The sequence below is a fragment of the Hippocampus guttulatus genome, chromosome 22 (genome assembly GCF_054856545.1).
Source record: "Hippocampus guttulatus isolate MCC_2025c chromosome 22, RoL_Hgut_1.0, whole genome shotgun sequence".
Lineage (NCBI taxonomy): Eukaryota > Metazoa > Chordata > Actinopteri > Syngnathiformes > Syngnathidae > Hippocampus > Hippocampus guttulatus.
This window is the reverse complement of record NC_141282.1, coordinates 2,072,569-2,089,222: the sequence shown is the minus strand read 5'-3', so window position 1 is coordinate 2,089,222 and position 16,654 is coordinate 2,072,569. Positions and strand designations below refer to the sequence as shown.

The window sequence follows — 16,654 nt, the reverse complement described above, 5'->3', positions numbered from 1 at the left end:
GTGTCTACCCGAGACATGCCCAAAATGACGGGACCAACCCGGAGGTAGCGACGTAGGGGGGCTACGAAGTGACCTTTACAAAACCACACCCCAACGACGTCCCAACCAATCAAAGGGGACGGGGGCGGGGTTTTCCCCAATTTGGATGAAATGCGCTATGTGCGTAATCATGTGACCACTCCAGAACACGCCCACGAGGGCATCTCCTAGTCAACAGGTGGACGGAATGGTAATTGAAAGCATTTGCAATACATGTAGTTTTTTTAAAAAAAAAGTTTAAATATGGAACGTCGGTAGTTTCATCCTGTGAATGATACACAGTATAACCACAACAGGACTTTATTTCTCTGCCTCATCCAAACGGTTAAATTGGCCTACATCAACGGTCACTGCGTAGCCAGCATTTCTGTCGCGTCGCAAAAAATGGCCGTCATAGTTCGAGAACTAACATTTGATTTTGACGAGCGAAAAGTCAAGACGACGTCGACAACGAGGGAATGTTGACGCTTTGGCCAGTTGACATGTAGCGCTAAAGGCTCATAATTTGTTGTCACCATCTTGTGGCGTCTCGTTGACAAGGAGGGAATGTAGACGCTTTGGCCAGTTGACATGTAGCGATAAAGGCTCATAATTTGTTGTCACCATCTTGTGGCGTCTCGTTGACGCTTTGGCCAGTTGACATGCAGCGCTATCGGCTCATAATTCTTTGTCGCCATCTTGTGGCGTCTCGGTGTTACTGTCGACCCCAAGTATGGGAATGCACAAGTGTTAAAATAAACCGAATCAGGAAATTTTCTGTTACAGAAAGAAATTTCAATCACAACGGTGCATGGAAAATGACGTGGAATAAGTGCTGGTCGACGCGCTCTGGAACTTCAGCCATGGAGAGCACGTCGTCGGTCATGAGGTAAGCGATTGGGCCCACGCGAGTCCACACACACCTCTCACACAGCGCACCCCCGTGAGACAGGCCGGTCGTCTGCACAGAGAGAGAAAACATAAATTGTACCTCAATATTTAAAACCAAACTGAACTGGCACAGTGATTAGTATTATTATTTTTTGTTGTTGTCTGTGGCTCCAAAACACAATAGGATGGGAAAGGTTGTTTTTGAAACCTTTGCTGAATGTTCTTACATAGGTCATCTGTCTTCTCCACATCATGAAAGCAGCGCCGGGCGTGATGCAGTTGGGACAGGCGGAAACGAGGCACGGCGGCGTCTCTCCGGCTTTCAACGGCGCGCTGGGCATCACCGACTTCAAGTAGTACTCCTGTTGATGATCGGGTAAATCAATTACTCTTGCATCGACTGCATGTACGCATGCACGCATGTGATCGTGCCCTACGCCAGTCTGTGTGATGATGCGGCGGATGCTCCGTGTGATGATCAGCGTCGTTTTAGCGCGAGTTACCGCCACATAGAGCAGGTTCCATTCATCGCCGGGGATTTTACCTGAGAGAGAAAAAAAATAATGAGCAGGGCAAAAACTTAAATACAATAGTACCTTCGTTTACAAGTTTTAATTTGTTCGGTGATTCACATTTCGGCTCACAACAGAGAGCAAAAATTGAAATGACGAATTGACCACGTGATGGCTCGAAATTGGAGAACATTTGTAAAGTTGGGGCACTCGTACGCCAAACTATATTAAAAAAAAAACTTGACTCACAAAAAGCAAAGTCGTTAAAGTGGTGGTGGTTGTGTCGGGAGCAGGGAACGGTGACAAAGTCATCGCTGACCATCACGATTTCAAATTCCAGGCCTTTGGCTTTGTGGACTGTGCCAAGTATGAAGTCTGGACGGAAAAAAACAAACAAAAACATGAATGAATTGTAATGGGTTTTTTTTCTTTTAATTCTCAAAAGTGCACACCTGCTTTTTTAACGTTGACCTCCGAGTGCCTCCTCAGGCTCTTCACCAGATCGGGGATGCGACTTGTGTATTTGGCCACAATTGTGAGCTTGGCCTCCAGGTCGCGGTCCTCGGTCTTGTGGGCGTAGAGTTTCAGCGCCTCAAAGGAGTTCTCTTCGAGTTTTGCAAACGATGCAATGAGGTGGTCCCTGATCACTGAGAAGGAGAACGACAAATTATTTCCTCCGCTGGTGCAAACGGAGCGAAAACGCTGCTGCGCGATCGAGCCTGACGTTTGCGGTTCTCTTTGTCTTCCATTAGGTACCAAATGTCCTTGATCTTATTCAAGCCAATGTTGTCCTCGCCCTGTGAGGGAAAGAGCATCCACAGTGAACCAGAATGACCGTCTACAACAAAGGTGGGCAAAGTATGGCCGGCGGCGTCGCACAGTTCTTTAATCTGGTCCAATGAGCCTGAACAATATTAGTCAAATTGTGATTGTTTTTACAAAAATTAAATCGTATTTTTTCTTATGTTTTAATTTATTTAGCTAATTAAAAACACGTTATTGTAAACTATATATATTGATATACACACACACGATTGATATGTTTAATTAGGAGTAAAATAAAAATAATAAAAAAACAGCAAAATATTTGGAAATACATATACTTGTATATTATTAAATAACTGACTAATTTACTACAATTACATTATTTTAATTAAAAGAATATTATATGAAAAATAGGCAAACTTTCATGAAAAAAAAATTCACTGCAGGGTTGACACACAAATCCATATTTGACTTTTTTTACAAACATAATTTATGAGTAATTATTGCAAATAAAATGGGAAAAATGACTTTCGTGTTTTCATATACAGTAGATTGTAAATATTTTAATTTTATTCAACAATTGGTAACTTAATCATGCGTAATTCGAATCACATAAAACAATAGCAGATCATTCAAATTAAGCATTACTATTTTTTTAAAAACAAATCAACGGATTAGGAATCCATATTTTCACACTATTTTGATCTCATCGACGAAGGTCCATCTGTCCATTTTGAAAATCAAATGTGGCCCTTGCGCAAATAAGGACAACACAAGTCTCCTTATGTACCATAAAAGGCAAAACATCAAGTCCGGGAGACTGAAGCGTTTGAATTCAATGTCCGTGTCGTGTCCACCATAGCTTGAAATATCGAGTAGGTTTTGATGTTAAGAAGAAAAAAAATCCAACGAATGGAGCGTAGAGAAGAAGAAGACACTCACGCCTATGAAGTGGACGCTGCACTTTGCGTTGGCCTCTATCAGCCGCACGGCTTCGCTGAACACGCCAAGATTGCACCTGAACAAGATGGCTGTGTTTCCCTGACTGGGACTCTTGCCATTGGCCACATCCTCTCCAGCCTGGGCGGATTTTTCATCAAACACGCCCCCTAAAAAAATTTGCAAAGAAAACCGGTCAACGCACGTTGGAAGAAATACAAGGGCTGATTGTTTTTCCCCGCTTTCGCCGTTGACCTTTCTGCCTTCCTCCAATAAGAATTTTCTGGACTTTCTTGCACACTGTGAGGATGCTGGCCCCCACGTAGGCGATCTCGGCGCCAAAGCGGAAACTCTGGACGATCGAAAAGAGAATTTAACATGCGGCATGGGAAACATTTATCTTGATCGTGCGCGCAAACCTGCGTTAGGTAGTAGATGTGCGTGCGCTCCACGGTTTGCAATGCGTTAACGGCTCCTCTGAAGGTGTAAATCTGCTGGTGGGGATCTCCCACCAGCATTTTGCCACACCTCTGCATCAACAGCACGTCCATGACGGCTAAGGAAGAAAGAGGACGGGAAAGATGAAAGGAAAAGCAAGAACGACAAAAGTCAAGAAGTGACTCGTTAAGACTGAGGAACACACGCGGAGTGCAGTCCTGGGCTTCGTCGATGAGAATGACATCATACTGGTCGGAGAGGCAGACCTTTGGCGTTTGGAGCTGCCATAACTTCAGGTAACCTGCCGGGGAAAAGAAATGTTTACAAATATTGGTAATAGAGAGATGACGAGAACGTAAGAAGTCATCGTCTTACCGTCGTGAGTCATGGAGTAGCCTTTTTCTTGCGTCTCATTGATGTCCTTCATTTTATTCCAAATGTTCCTTGCGTCTTCAACAAATAACTAGAGGTACAAAAAGATTAATTCAAGCATTTTTTTTTTTAAACAGCTGTTCAAATACCGGATTTTCTGCCCTATAAGACGCTTCGGATTATTAGGCAACAAAATGGCCTATTTTAAAACTATTGTCTTATATAGGGCACGCTGCATTATCAGGCGCACAGAATAGAAGCGACAATAGTGGCTGCGGTTGCGCTATGCATCCACAAGATGGAGCTACGCTACAGGGAACGCAATGCAATACGGCTTTATTTAAATAGAGCTTTCACAACCTATGCAGTTGTAAAGCTTTGAAATACGACGTCCAAGAAATCAGAATATTGATCCATATGGAGCTCCCTCGTGATGTAGCATGAAGCACGACACAAAGTCCATAAAAATACAAGGTTTATCCGAAGACAGACATGAATTATAAATACAAAATGGCGCTACAAAACGTTATGAAGACAATTTGATTCAACAAAAAGGCACACAAATCTCGCGGGCTCACATTCACAAGGGGCTAAAATATCCTGAGAAGTCTTGCTCGTCTCCTCCTTCCTTCGTTTAGTTAGTAGTTAACTATGTTTTTGGTATTGTCTTTGCTTTTTGGTGCGCCTTATAGTGCGGAAAATACGGTAATATCAATGCTATAGATTAAATGCAGTAAATAGTCATTGTGTTGAGTCTGTAAAAGAACGAACAGTCAAGGAAGGGATTTTTATTCTCTTGCGCTCCGATTGGCGGTTGGTAACATCCCAAATTCTCAAGAGCGCTTGCGTCTTTTTTTCAGCGATTTGCCAGTGGGTTTTGTCATTTTGAGCAGCGCTCCTCACCTGTTTTTCTTCTTCCGTTATGTACTTAGTGAGGCCTTGAAGGCTCACTTGCACGCTCGGCACGTGGCTCACGCCGATGGTCTCGTCAACGGAAGCCATGAAACTTTTGAGGGTCGCGGCTACCACTTTGGCCTTGGCGTACCCGCCTCTGCCTTTGGGCAGGACCGTGTTGATGGAGAATGGGGTCAGATTAAAGGTGAGCTTCTTTTGGTACCTTTCGTCACAGAAAAAGAGATGTCCAAATCTGAATCCGTATGAATCGGGACATCTCGTCGTGCGCGCTTCTCACATTTTCCCAACGTCCTTGTAGGCCAGCGAGTGGACAGTCTTGCAGTCTACGTTGGGCGGGAAGCGTCGCGAGGCCTCGTACGCCACCGACTTGTTGAATGCCACATACAGGAAGCGAAGGTGTGGCTTCTGCTCGGCGTACTTGATCAGCGTGGTCGTCTTCCCCGTACCTTGGACGCAAAAAGGTGCGTTAGCCGATTTGGTTTGCTCGCAAACTGTTGACGTGTGTTCGACGGACCTGCAAAAGCGACAATCTTCACCACGTGGTCTTGCTGAATATCGTGGCTGAGGATGTGCAGCTGCTCCGAGGTCATCTTCATGCGCGAGGCCCTGGCAGGAACACAAAAACATGCCTTGATGCATGAAATACCGTATTGGCCCGAATATAAGACGGCCCCCTCTTTTTCAAGACTCAAGTTTGGAAAAAAAAAAACACTTTTTGAACACCAAATTAATTTTTATACAGAAAATAATTACAGTACATCTGAAACCAATGATTATAATAATATATTTGAGAGAAAAAGCATCTTGAAGTTTACCCCATAACTTCTCCTCAGCTGCCGGTTAACCTGGCTGATCTTCGACCCACTTTTCTCCAGATTGTCGCGACGTTTCTCCATTTTCTGTTATCTCTTGTATTATTTTCTTACCACTATTTTTTTTCTCTTTGTGACAGGGGTTAGCTTTGGCCTGGGGAGTCAAGTTCAGCATTCGCTTCAATGATATATGGCGCCATCTAGCGTCGTGAATGGGTATAATGTCTAGACCTCAAATATAAGACAACCCCCACTTTTTCAGTCTTATATCAATGCAAAAAACACCGTCTTATATTCGGGCCAATACGGTAGTCCTGGTTGGAAGCTAGACCATTTCTTGATCGCTCAGGGACGTTTTTACTTTGAAAATCCAAATCACAAAGTGTAAAAGCAAATGTGGTCAAAATGTAAACGGATGGTCTCACCTGTCGTTCGAGGAGCTAACAGAAAAGGGGCCGTTCTCCCTCAGGTGAAGAACATAGTAGATGTTGTAATGCAACCTGAAAAGCCCTCCCACAAAAAAAAAAAGGATTGAAATTACCAGGGACCTTATTGTGGCAACTTTGGACATTTCAGAAAGAGCATTATTAAAAAAATTGTGAAGCCAAACTATTTGTACACAAACAATTAAAAAGTCAATTTCCCATACTGGGCACCCATTCATTCCCAAAGACGTTTTTAAACGTCTTTTCAGATTTTGTCCAGAATTGCCTGGTACTGAATGAGTTACGATTCAAAAGTTAAAATAAATAAATAAATAATTTTAAAAAAGGGTTCAGGATAAATGGCGTTGGCAATGGGCCCTCACCTCTCGCTAATCTTCACCTTGTTCCTCACGGCGGCGAGCAGCGTCGTGGCCATGTGACTGAGGAACTCGGTGACGGCGCTGTACGACATGCAGCCGTTCAGCAACATCACCAAAGCTTGCACGTCGTCGACGCTCTCACTGAGGAGTAATATCACCGCCATGACTGCAAACGGGTTGGGGCCCTTTTGGGGGGGGGGGGGGATCCAACACGTTCATGTAACCAATGCGCATATTACATGACTTGCGGGGAGTGTGTCAGCTGAACCTCAATATTCAGATTTTGGCACTTGGGAACATTCCGAATACGTAATCTGATGGAGGCCTCCGCCTGAGGAAAAAAGCGATGTTTCTTCACTTGCTCCAGAACTTTGGTCGGATCCACCCTCTCGCCGAACTTGTGGCGCGCCATTGAACTGCCGTCGAACAAGGAGCACTCGATTAATGTTTGAAAAGCAGACCAGACAAATCCTCCTTAATTTAAAAATAATAATAAATTACATAACGAGGTTCCGGATGCTGTGTTGTGACATTGCTGGCTTCATGACGCCGCTCTCGATCAATGAGGAGGTGACCTCCGCCACTGTAACCTCTTCGTGCATCAGGTAGCGATAGTATTGCTTCTTGAAGGGCATAAACTGCAAAGAGAAAACCATGAACAAATGAATACAATATTCATGAGGGACTTGACATGCGATGAAATTCGTTGACGGTCAAGGGATGGACACTAGAATAGTATGAAAGGAAAGAAGGAAGTGTGACGTGTCTCACCGTGGCATCCTCAATGATGTCGCGCCAGCGGTGGCACACGAGTCTGGCGCTCCTGTACAGGTCTTGAGCAGGAACGAGGCTGAGAACCTGCCTGAGCACCTCCTCTGGGAGGTCGTCAATACAACCCTGAGGCTGCAGCAGATCCTTGCTGCTGCCCAGGAGCCCGTAGGCGGCGTCCGGCAGGGCTTCCACCTCCGTCTCCTCGTGCACCAATTTGTCAGCGCAGTCGAACTCATCTTCAAACATGTCCGCCGTTATTCCTTCTAAGTAGTCTATGGTGTTCATTTCAGGCTCCTCTTCGATGTCTGTGGGCAACCAGTCCGCACCCAAACTGATCTCATCTTCCGGTTCATCATTGAGTCCATTTGTGCATGTGGGAAAGCAGTTTTCCGCACCGGAGGTGACTGATGCTGTCATAAAATTTGAAGATGACACGTAAGTAATGTCGCTGGAGGTCATCAACTGTCAAATTGTAATATAAAATAATGCAATGCAATTACCACAGTTCCGTCTCTTGGTAGTCCTCGGGTTCAGACCGGAAGTGCTGCTTTCGCTTCTGCTGAAGTTTTGAGGGTTGATGAGGGCTTCGAGACCTGTTTCGCTTTCTTGCAGTTCGTCTGCATTCAAATGCCTCCTCTTGGCCCTTCCTTGGAACAAACAAACAACGTCAAGTAAAAAAAAAAACACATTAACAACAATTGGACTTGTGTTGGGGAATTACCTTTCACAGCCACTTCCATGTTCTTGTCTTTTGTTCAGGATATACCGGACCTGCATTTGAAAAACGTCATTTGGTGCTGCAACTACTGACAGGTGGGAGCTAAACTTTTGCAGGCGCTCATGACACAAATCATGAGTCGCCCCACTTCGTTAAAGCATTTGACTATGAATAAATACTTGTTTGGAATGTGACGTCAGATTGAGTGAGTTTCAAGTAAGTCGGAGCCGAAGAGTTGTTTTGACGGAAGTGATGTCGTCGGACGCGCCTGGTCGCTTCCGTCTTTGCTTTGTGACGCTTGCTGCCATCAAGTGGAAGGAAGGTGTAACAGCAATCTATTGAGGTGTTGCTTCGACTCATTATTTTTGTTTTTTTAATTAATTGGCGTAATTCAGTAGTCGTTTTATTAAAAAAAATACCTACAAGCAAAAAAATATATTTCACATTTTTATTATTTAGTTAATGTCCAGGGAATAATATACTGTACATCGTATTGGCATTTTCATTCATTTCTTAAATAATAGGGGAATTGGGCATACTTAATTCTAACACTATGAGAATAGATTACAATTAACTTTTTATCTGTATTTTAAAATAAAATAAAATTGAAAAAGACGTTTATCATTTCATTATTAAAATTACACATCTGTAGACATATGTAGGGGCAGAAAATAACATTGGCAAACTTTTTTGGTCCATTTAGTTTTTACTATCAAAGCAATTTTTTTTTTTTACTAGTATTTCCATTAACATAATTAAACATGCTCTTGGATTACACAGTTTGTTGACCATATTTTTTAAATAGAAGACTCACAAGATCGTAGGCTGTAGTACATTTATTAATTGTGTCGCAAATTCTAGTCCGTGGGGTGAGTAAAGCATCAATGTGGGGATGATGGCCTCAAGGCAAGGCTGGAGCCACAGCATGGATTGTTCAGCAGTAACTTTTTGCACCGCGCGATAGAGTTGAAAGTGAGAGAATGAAACCTCAGCGACACGTAAACGTTAATAAGCGAACAAACATAACTGGAACACTCAAAACATGGATGATTGAAAAGCAACTTACGGAAAAAGAGCCTCTCAAAAGACCTTCACCACTGAGTTTTCAACAGTGTCTGACGTGCACGTCCTACTAAGTTAGTAACAATTTGTTAGTGTGTGTGAAGGAATGTATTGCAGTGAAAAAAATGTAACTTATAATGTCGTAAAAAAAACCCTGAAACATCATCTTGATCATACTTCCTATGGATGCGACTATTACCTGAAATTAAACATTCAGAAAAAAAACGAGATGTGGGATCCAAACAATGACATCTTAAACAGCAGTCATAATTGTCTGCTTTTTGCGACTTGAAATTTCACATCGTACAAATTAAAATGGTCTGAAAGAGTTCGGTCCCGTGTCGTAATACTATTTCAGCTCATGTCGTTTCACTGCTTGAGCACGGGGAGTTCCCTCGGCTTGAAAAAAGCCTGCACCATCCCCATGGCGAAAATGTAAACCTTGGCATCCACCACGATTTCTTCTTTCTTCAGCAGCTCTTACGGAATGAAACGCAATCAAAGACCTATTAAACACGACAGATGCGACTCCACGACGTACACTGTTACGTAAGAACCGTAGATAGCTTACCGTCTATTTTCATCTGGAATTCATCAAGAGGTAATAGGAGGACTTCCACGAATTCTGGCGGCGGCGGGAAGGGGAGCCAATTTATCCAGTGGCAGGATTATTGTTGAAAATCTTAAAAGACTCCACTTACCTCCATCACCTGAAGCGAAACACAAGAGAAAAATGAGGTAGCCAGCAAACAAAGTTGAGACTTGGATACATAATAGAACCTTCAGACATCATGTTAGTGTTTTGTCAAAACTGTGCTTTGGAATCGGACAGCTCTGATGTCATGTGCGCTGCATTATTCAGTGTCACATGCCGCTATGTTGCCGAAGCGAGCGTGGGTCACAAACGAGAAAAACAAAAGTTGTCACTCTGCCTCACCCAGCTGCTGTGTCGGGTTGATATTCTCCATTTCATCTCCATTGATGTTGACCGTGACAATCTGGGTGGTGCAGTTGGACAGGCCGGGGTCCAGACAAGTCACTGCAGGAAGCGGCAACAAATCGTGTTTCAAATTTGGCGCTCTCCAACTGCGCTAAAGTAGGCGATGACGCAACAACACCTGGGGTCACTCCGACGACTTCGCCTTTGTAGCCCGTTTCTTCCTTCAGCTCCCTCAGCGCGGCCGTCGCGGCACTCTCACCCTCGTCGATCAAGCCTGAGCAGAGACACAAACTTTTAACCGTCTTCAACTTCCATTTTATGCTTAGAGAATCTACGGTTTGGGTCACTCTCATGAAAATACCCTTTTGAAAAGTTTGATCACCTGCAGGAAACTCCAACGTGAAGCATCCCATCGGGGGACGAAACTGCTTCACCATCACCACGCAGTCTTTGTGCAGTGTCCTCTTCAGCAGCGCAATGATGCCAACACCTGCCGGGCACACCTTGTTCAAGAACGAGTTCGATTCCACTCTCAAAATATAAGGTTTGAGAACCCCTCCCCAAAGTACCGTCTGCGTTTGTGTTGGTTTGCCGAGTTGTCCTCCTCACGGTCTCCCAGATCCTGATGGACAAATGCGTAAGGACATAACATAATAAACAAAAACGAGCGATAGAAAAAGATGATCATGCCTGGTGCTTCCAGCAGGGTCCACGTAGGTGGTCTTCTCCAGCTTCACCCATCTCCCTGATGCCAAGAGCTGTAACCAAAAGCATACCTGTCAACTTTTTGGAGCGCCAACCTGTATAAACTACCAAAAATAAATCCTTATAAAGAGCAAAAAATCCTTATAACATACCAAAGCATTTAATAACGGCAGAAAAAAACCCACGAAATTTTCAATGATATTTATTGTAGATCTCCATAATACAATGTCTGGTTAATGTCTAATCATCATTCTACTTAGTGGCATTACTGTGTTCAGAGTTGTATTCCTGCGTTACTTTTTTCACCAACTCCAAGTCATTTGGAGTTGGTGAAAAAAAACCCGGAAATTTTCTGAATCCGTATGATTTGTGCGATACGGCCATATACGTAAGATTCACCACAAAATCCGTATGAACTATGGCTAAACCGTATGAGTTGACAGGTATGCAAAAGGGGGAAAAAAAAGACCGTTTTCTCCCCTTACATTTTCTGAGCGATCCAAAACGCAACTGATGCGTTTACGTGCCAATTGGAGAGGACTGCAGTAACTTGAAAAATTTAGAAGTTACTAAAACATACCTCTTCTTTAACGACGTGTGCCGCTGTCATCTCGTTGGAATCTTCAGTGTGGTTCATTGTATTATCTGGAAAAAAAAATGAACAATTCAAGCCACCATTTGGATTAACACGTAGGATGTTTCTAAGTAAAATGAAAATTTTGTTGCGCGGGCATATGCTGGCGTGTGTAAGCTTTGCGCAGCAAAACAAGCAAACGGCTGTCAATTTTGAACTTTAAACAGTCATGCGAATTGGGAAATCTGTAAACTAGACTCACGTGAAACCACACCAACCGATCCGGAGAAGATGACGACGGAGTTGAGCGCTCACCCTGTTAGTACTTCCGGGTACCGCGAACGCCACCCGATCCCAAACAAGATACTTGTCAGGTCAAACTAGTTGATTCATAAATATAATGTTTGGATAGTATAGTTTTTATTGTTTTCCCCGTGGTCACAGAAAAACAAATAGCGATAGGGTTTTATGAAGCTTCGATACCGGAGACATTCTTCAAAAAGAGTATTGCGTTATCCTCGTTGCATGTCTACGAAATGACAAAAAATAAATCTGAACTATTTAACCATACACCTTTCATTGGTACATTAAATATCCACATTATGAACCTCGAATACCAAGTCTTTAATTTTATGGCTGTAATTGGAGAACAAAGACCCATAAGTTAGAATAATGATTTAGACTCAAAAGTGTGTGGCATCTTAATCACGTAACATTTCTGAAGCTGTGTGTGACATTAAAATAACTCCCCGGTTCAGTTCAAAACATTCAACCGCTATTGCAATTTACCCGTTTTCTTTCTTAGTTTTGGGGGAGGGGGATTTTAAACACATAAATATTGAACAAATGAAAAGGTGTAGATTTTTTATCATAAGAAATACGTCATAGTTTGTCAGAACAATAAGAAATGAAAAATATATTCAAGAAAAGTGCGGAAGCTAATTATTGACGGACACTATTTCGCTACGGGAAGTTGCAGCATGAAGAAGGAGCAAGTTGCTCACTGTCAGTTTTCCGTCTGGTATCCGATATTTAAACACCATACAATTAAAAGGTAACACGGTTGTTATGTGTGCACGCATGGCTCTGTTACTTTAATATTTTTTTTCTTGATCATAGCCAATTCAAATTTCCAGACATCATCCCCAATCACCATGTTAAGTGTTGTTACTGTGCCCTCATGTTTCCACTTTCATGTGTCGTGGCCTCTTAATTCTGTTAACTCTGTTGCTAATGATGTATTTATTTTTCCAGTCTGATTCTTCCATTGCCTCAAAATGTAATTGATTATTTACTGGACGACGGGACACTGGTAGTCTCTGGGAGGTATGACACACCACAGCAACACTTTTAGTAAAAAAAAAAAAAAAAAGAAGATTGTTATTCTGTAGAGTTGACTGCCTTTTTGCATTCTTTTTTTCCGCCTTCACAAGTGACCACATTGCACAACAGACGCATATTAACAGTGATTCGGATGCTGAGGAAGACATTCAGGTAAGGGAAACTGCTATTATTAATTATGATAGTAATTGCAATTCAAGACAGTTGTTGCCAATATACCCGTTTGCTTGCTATTTTTAGTGACTTTGCAGATCACAGTGTGTGGATCTTTGTATTTGTGATGTTTTGATGGCGCATCTTTGTAACATTTCTTTTCCTCTGCCCCCTTGCAGTGGTCAGATGACGAAACAACCACCACAGTCACAGTAAGCAACAAAAAATTTATTTGGGATGGATAATTGCAGAACTTGATCCCCGTATGCGTTTCTACCAGGCGCCAGAGTTCCCAGAATTCACAGCCAAAGTACTGGAGGCGGTAAATGCTCTGGGTGGTCGTGTTTTTCCCAAACTCAACTGGAGTGCTCCAAGGGTAAAAAAACAAAACAAGATTCTGCGAAGTGATTTTTTTTCCCTTAATAGGAAAATATTTTGTGTTCATTTTAGGACGCCAACTGGATTGCACTGAACAGCTCACTTCAGTGTCAGAGTCTAAGCGAAATATTTCTCCTCTTCAAAAGCTCCGACTTCATCACCCACGACCTCACGCAGCCGTAAGCCGCTAATACACAAGCGTTAGCTTTTATGATCTTTTTTTTTTCCTTCCAACACTGTGTTGTAATTGTGCAGATTCCTTCACTGCACTGACCAGGATTCCCCTGATCCTGTCATTAATTATGAGGTATTAAAAAAAAAAAGTCTGAAAATCAAGTCACGTGAATTTTTGTTTTGTTAAATGTTCAGTGTACTATATTTCCTCTCTTCAGCTGGTCCTGAGAAAGTGGAGCGAGCTGATCCCCGGTGGAGAGTTCCGCTGCTTCGTTAAGGAAAATAAACTGATTGGTAAGTCCACTTAGCAAGCATGCTTTCTGTCCCAACACGAAAAAAATGATTTGCTTTAAATGGACAAGAAAATCAATTGCTCAAAAGCTTGTTGGAAAAAAAATACTAGAATATGACGAAGCAGTAGGTGGCGCCATAACACCTTAAAATAAAAGCCATCCATTTTCTACCCTGGACTGGTTGCCAGTCAAATTAGTATTTTTTTCCTGTGGCTGAATGGTCAAAATACAGATTACACATGTAATGATGTTGTTTTGCATGTTGGCAAAGGTCCAGACAATTTGAAAAGAAAAATGTGTTTGTGGGTCCATGTATGCATTTTATTGGTACTAAATTTCGCATGCAGTTGAACAACTGGTCCATTCACATCGTACCGTATTTATTTCATGCATATTTTTCAATTTTGCAAATGGACAAACTACCAAAACCCACAGAGGAAAAAAAAATCCACTTGATATCGTTTTTATTGTGTTTCCGCCGTCCTGAATTAGTTTTTTTTTTTCTTTGTTTCTATGTGTTGCCAGCCATCAGCCAAAGAGACTACACTCAGTATTATCCGCACATCTTAAAACAGGAGGAGTCCATTGTTCACGCCATCCACCACTTCTTTAACCAGCACATTCAGTATAACTTCTTGGATGAGGACTGTGAGTATTTACTGATTTATTATTCTTTTTTTTTTTTATGTCTCGTCAATTTTTAATGTCGAGTTTGAGCACTGTATCAACTTGCGTAACTGTTTTACAGTTGTGTTGGATGTCTACAGAGATAGCCAGGTACGCATGAGCACATTTGTGACAAACTATGGGATAGGGAGACTCATGTTCATTTTATTTTTTTCCTCCTCTTTTGTTGTATGTCCGTTTGCAAGGGGAGGGTGTGGCTCGTTGATCTGAATCCATTCGGCGAGGTCACCGACTCCCTTCTGTTCAGCTGGGCAGAGCTGAGGTCCGGCGGCGAAATCGCCCAGCGGCAGGTTCGCCCCATAGCGCTTGCAAAGCGATCCCCGTCGCCGCGCAAACTCACCGACGTCTTGTTGCAGGACGGGCCGGCTTTCCGCTACACCACCAGTGAGGTGACGGTGCAGCCCAGTCCCTGCCTGAGCTATCGAATCCCACGTGACTTTGTGGACCTGTCCGCCGGCGAGGACGCTTACAAGCTCATCGACTTCCTCAAGCTGGTGAGTGGCTTGAATCAAAAGAATATTGTTTTAACAGCGCAGCACATGAAACATCATCATCATCCGTATCACATATGGCGTTTTACATCTTCGATCAAGTGGAGTTAAAAATTATTTTGTATAAGAAGCAGAGTTGGTGCACCCCCCCCCCCCACACCTGCACACCCATTTTATAGCCAGGTTGTCGAAACACGATAATGTAAAGGTAAACACTACATCTTCATGTGCGTTTTTAATCAACCTTTGATTTTTGCTGACTTTTTGACCCACCCGCCCCACCCACTCACCCCCCCCCCCAAAAAAAGCATCGGTATGTTCACTAAACGAGCGTCTCCAACCCTACAGCAGAAAAGCCAACAGGAGGACGAAGAGGAGGAGGAGGAGCCTCCGCAGTGACGCTCACGTTCCCTGCATGCAGTGACTCGAAGACCCCCCCCCCCCCCCCCCACCCGCAGCTCATCACGTGACCTGAAGCAATCATTCGGGAGTTTCACACGTGACATAAGGCCGAATTGTTACGGTTACGGTAGATCACGTGGCAGATTCGAGGTCTTGTTTTTCGACTGCACAAATCCAGCAAGACTGCGCTGGTGTCTTTGAAGTCTTGAGCAAGCGTCCTTATTTACCACTAAAGCTTTTGATCACCCAGTCACTTTTAATGCTTCTTTGCCGCCGTTCGTCCCGGTAGATTTAGTCCTTGCAGTCCTGACACACTCATTGCCTCGATTTTTCACGCCCTCCCCCCCCTCGTTTTTTTTTTTTGTGTGTGCTGTTTTCCCATCATGCATCTCTGTAGACCGCGGCCCTACGGAACCCCATTAAACTTCTTGTCATATATCGACTGAGCTGTCACGTCTGGTGCGTGCCGCCAAACTAGCACATTAGGAATTGATTGTGCTTTTACGTAACGGCTCCAATTACGCCACGAGCTTGAATGAGCTCCAAGCGGCCCTCTTCAATTTGCGTTGTGTATTGTGTGCTCGAGTGTGTAGTTGACACCCCCCCCCCCCCCCACCCTCTGCTGGATTGAAATAGCAATTACGGGAGTGTGGAAAAAGCTGCCGAGGTGGGAGTTATGGTTCAAGAGCCCGAGTGTGGAAAATGCGGCAGGTTTATCATCATTATGTGCTGCGGGCAGACACGCGGCTGCAGCGTCCTGCCTTGACCCGTGTCGTGCCTCATACCGAATATGTTTGAATTGCGTCGGAAATCTACTCAATACTGAGATGAGCATTCCATTAATACACTTAGCAGATGACAATCACTAATAAATTGCGCAAACAGTCTCTCTGGGAGCGATTTAATGCCTTAAGAAAAAAAAAACCCAACCGCCGCTTATATCTTGTTAGTTGAGCACAAAATGAATGTGATGACTTCTACTAACGACCCAGGCTAAATTTAGCCCCTCCCCTGCAAAGTTGTCTCTCAGCCGATATGTATCAATTCAACACCGAGATGACGCTATCGCCATGAAAACACCTCCTGTCTGTTTCATCAAGGGTGAGTATACCGTTACTTGAGTTGAGAAAAAATCGCGTGCGAATGCTGAGAGCCTGAATAAAAAAATTGTAGAATTATATGAAATGATGTGGACGGAGCTGAGCATATATAGAAATTTGGAATCAGGGGGAGAAAATTAACAATTTATATTTGGAATGGCTAGAACCAGTCAAAGGATGTCGAAATTGGAAGACAAACAGATCTTAATTTTTGCCTTTTTTTTTTCATTGTTTTGAAAAGTTGGAACAGGTTGAATCGGTCACAGAAATTTGAAATTAGAAGGGGGCGGGGCTCTTAAATTTTTGGTTTTTAATCTGAAATGTTGAAAGAAAAATTAAGGTCAGGATAAGATAAAGAGGTGAAAAACACATGAAAAATTTGGGGTACAAATATAAAA

General features: G+C 43.1%; 3 protein-coding genes and 1 long non-coding RNA gene across 6 annotated transcripts; 2 read left to right on the top strand and 2 right to left on the bottom strand.

Moving 5' to 3' along the window:
* Positions 1 to 323: 323 nt before the first annotated feature.
* Positions 324 to 8,108, bottom strand: fbh1 (F-box DNA helicase 1). Its single transcript, XM_086103371.1, has 21 exons — positions 7,960 to 8,108; positions 7,739 to 7,885; positions 7,239 to 7,648; positions 6,969 to 7,105; positions 6,736 to 6,883; positions 6,471 to 6,652; positions 6,088 to 6,162; positions 5,365 to 5,456; positions 5,128 to 5,296; positions 4,839 to 5,052; positions 3,939 to 4,026; positions 3,769 to 3,864; positions 3,545 to 3,681; positions 3,381 to 3,477; positions 3,129 to 3,295; positions 2,146 to 2,218; positions 1,874 to 2,068; positions 1,671 to 1,796; positions 1,347 to 1,453; positions 1,137 to 1,271; positions 324 to 979 (listed from the first exon to the last, which is right to left on the bottom strand). The coding sequence occupies exons 1-21, from the start codon at positions 7,976 to 7,978 to the stop codon at positions 818 to 820; spliced, it is 2,976 nt and encodes a 991-aa protein (XP_085959497.1). The 5' UTR covers positions 7,979 to 8,108; the 3' UTR covers positions 324 to 817.
* On the top strand, positions 7,548 to 8,879 carry LOC147185980 (uncharacterized). Its single transcript, XR_015099266.1, has 3 exons — positions 7,548 to 7,673; positions 7,744 to 7,909; positions 7,998 to 8,879. It is a non-coding gene; the product is annotated as an uncharacterized LOC147185980 (long non-coding RNA).
* nudt5 (nudix (nucleoside diphosphate linked moiety X)-type motif 5) lies at positions 8,778 to 11,524 on the bottom strand. The gene is made up of 10 exons (XM_086103372.1): positions 11,500 to 11,524; positions 11,244 to 11,308; positions 10,649 to 10,716; positions 10,528 to 10,580; positions 10,341 to 10,448; positions 10,137 to 10,232; positions 9,956 to 10,057; positions 9,720 to 9,728; positions 9,590 to 9,643; positions 8,778 to 9,497 (listed from the first exon to the last, which is right to left on the bottom strand). The coding sequence occupies exons 2-10, from the start codon at positions 11,298 to 11,300 to the stop codon at positions 9,388 to 9,390; spliced, it is 657 nt and encodes a 218-aa protein (XP_085959498.1). The 5' UTR covers positions 11,301 to 11,308; positions 11,500 to 11,524; the 3' UTR covers positions 8,778 to 9,387.
* Positions 11,525 to 12,166: 642 nt separating this feature from the next.
* On the top strand, positions 12,167 to 15,598 carry cdc123 (cell division cycle 123 homolog (S. cerevisiae)). 3 transcript variants are annotated; one of them, XM_086103328.1, is made up of 13 exons: positions 12,167 to 12,291; positions 12,492 to 12,563; positions 12,671 to 12,731; positions 12,911 to 12,943; positions 13,012 to 13,107; positions 13,182 to 13,288; positions 13,365 to 13,416; positions 13,502 to 13,577; positions 14,102 to 14,224; positions 14,325 to 14,353; positions 14,449 to 14,553; positions 14,620 to 14,757; positions 15,103 to 15,598. In XM_086103328.1, the coding sequence occupies exons 1-13, from the start codon at positions 12,218 to 12,220 to the stop codon at positions 15,151 to 15,153; spliced, it is 1,017 nt and encodes a 338-aa protein (XP_085959454.1). In that variant the 5' UTR covers positions 12,167 to 12,217; the 3' UTR covers positions 15,154 to 15,598. The 3 variants fall into 3 exon arrangements, with proteins under 3 accessions (XP_085959454.1, XP_085959453.1, XP_085959452.1); XM_086103327.1 differs by having other exon boundaries at positions 14,449 to 14,757; positions 15,106 to 15,598; XM_086103326.1 differs by having other exon boundaries at positions 14,449 to 14,757.
* Positions 15,599 to 16,654: the final 1,056 nt, after the last annotated feature.

Bases quoted from the DNA above. Each gene is read 5' to 3' on its own strand.
- fbh1 (XM_086103371.1), bottom strand. The intron at 5,457-6,087 runs GTGAGACCATCC...TGTTCCTGCCAG, and splicing joins GTTAGCTCCTCGAACGACAG to GGCCTCGCGCATGAAGATGA. The intron at 4,027-4,838 runs GTGAGGAGCGCT...TTGTACCTCTAG, and splicing joins TAACGGAAGAAGAAAAACAG to TTATTTGTTGAAGACGCAAG.
- nudt5 (XM_086103372.1), bottom strand. From the start codon at position 11,300: ATGAACCACACTGAAGATTCCAACGAGATGACAGCGGCACACGTCGTT. The intron at 10,581-10,648 runs GCATGATCATCT...TTTGTCCATCAG, and splicing joins GACCCTGCTGGAAGCACCAG to GATCTGGGAGACCGTGAGGA. The intron at 10,449-10,527 runs GTACTTTGGGGA...TGTGCCCGGCAG, and splicing joins AACCAACACAAACGCAGACG to GTGTTGGCATCATTGCGCTG.
- cdc123 (XM_086103326.1), top strand. From the start codon at position 12,218: ATGAAGAAGGAGCAAGTTGCTCACTGTCAGTTTTCCGTCTGGTATCCG. The intron at 13,578-14,101 runs GTAAGTCCACTT...ATGTGTTGCCAG, and splicing joins TAAGGAAAATAAACTGATTG to CCATCAGCCAAAGAGACTAC. The intron at 14,758-15,102 runs GTGAGTGGCTTG...CCAACCCTACAG, and splicing joins TCATCGACTTCCTCAAGCTG to CAGAAAAGCCAACAGGAGGA.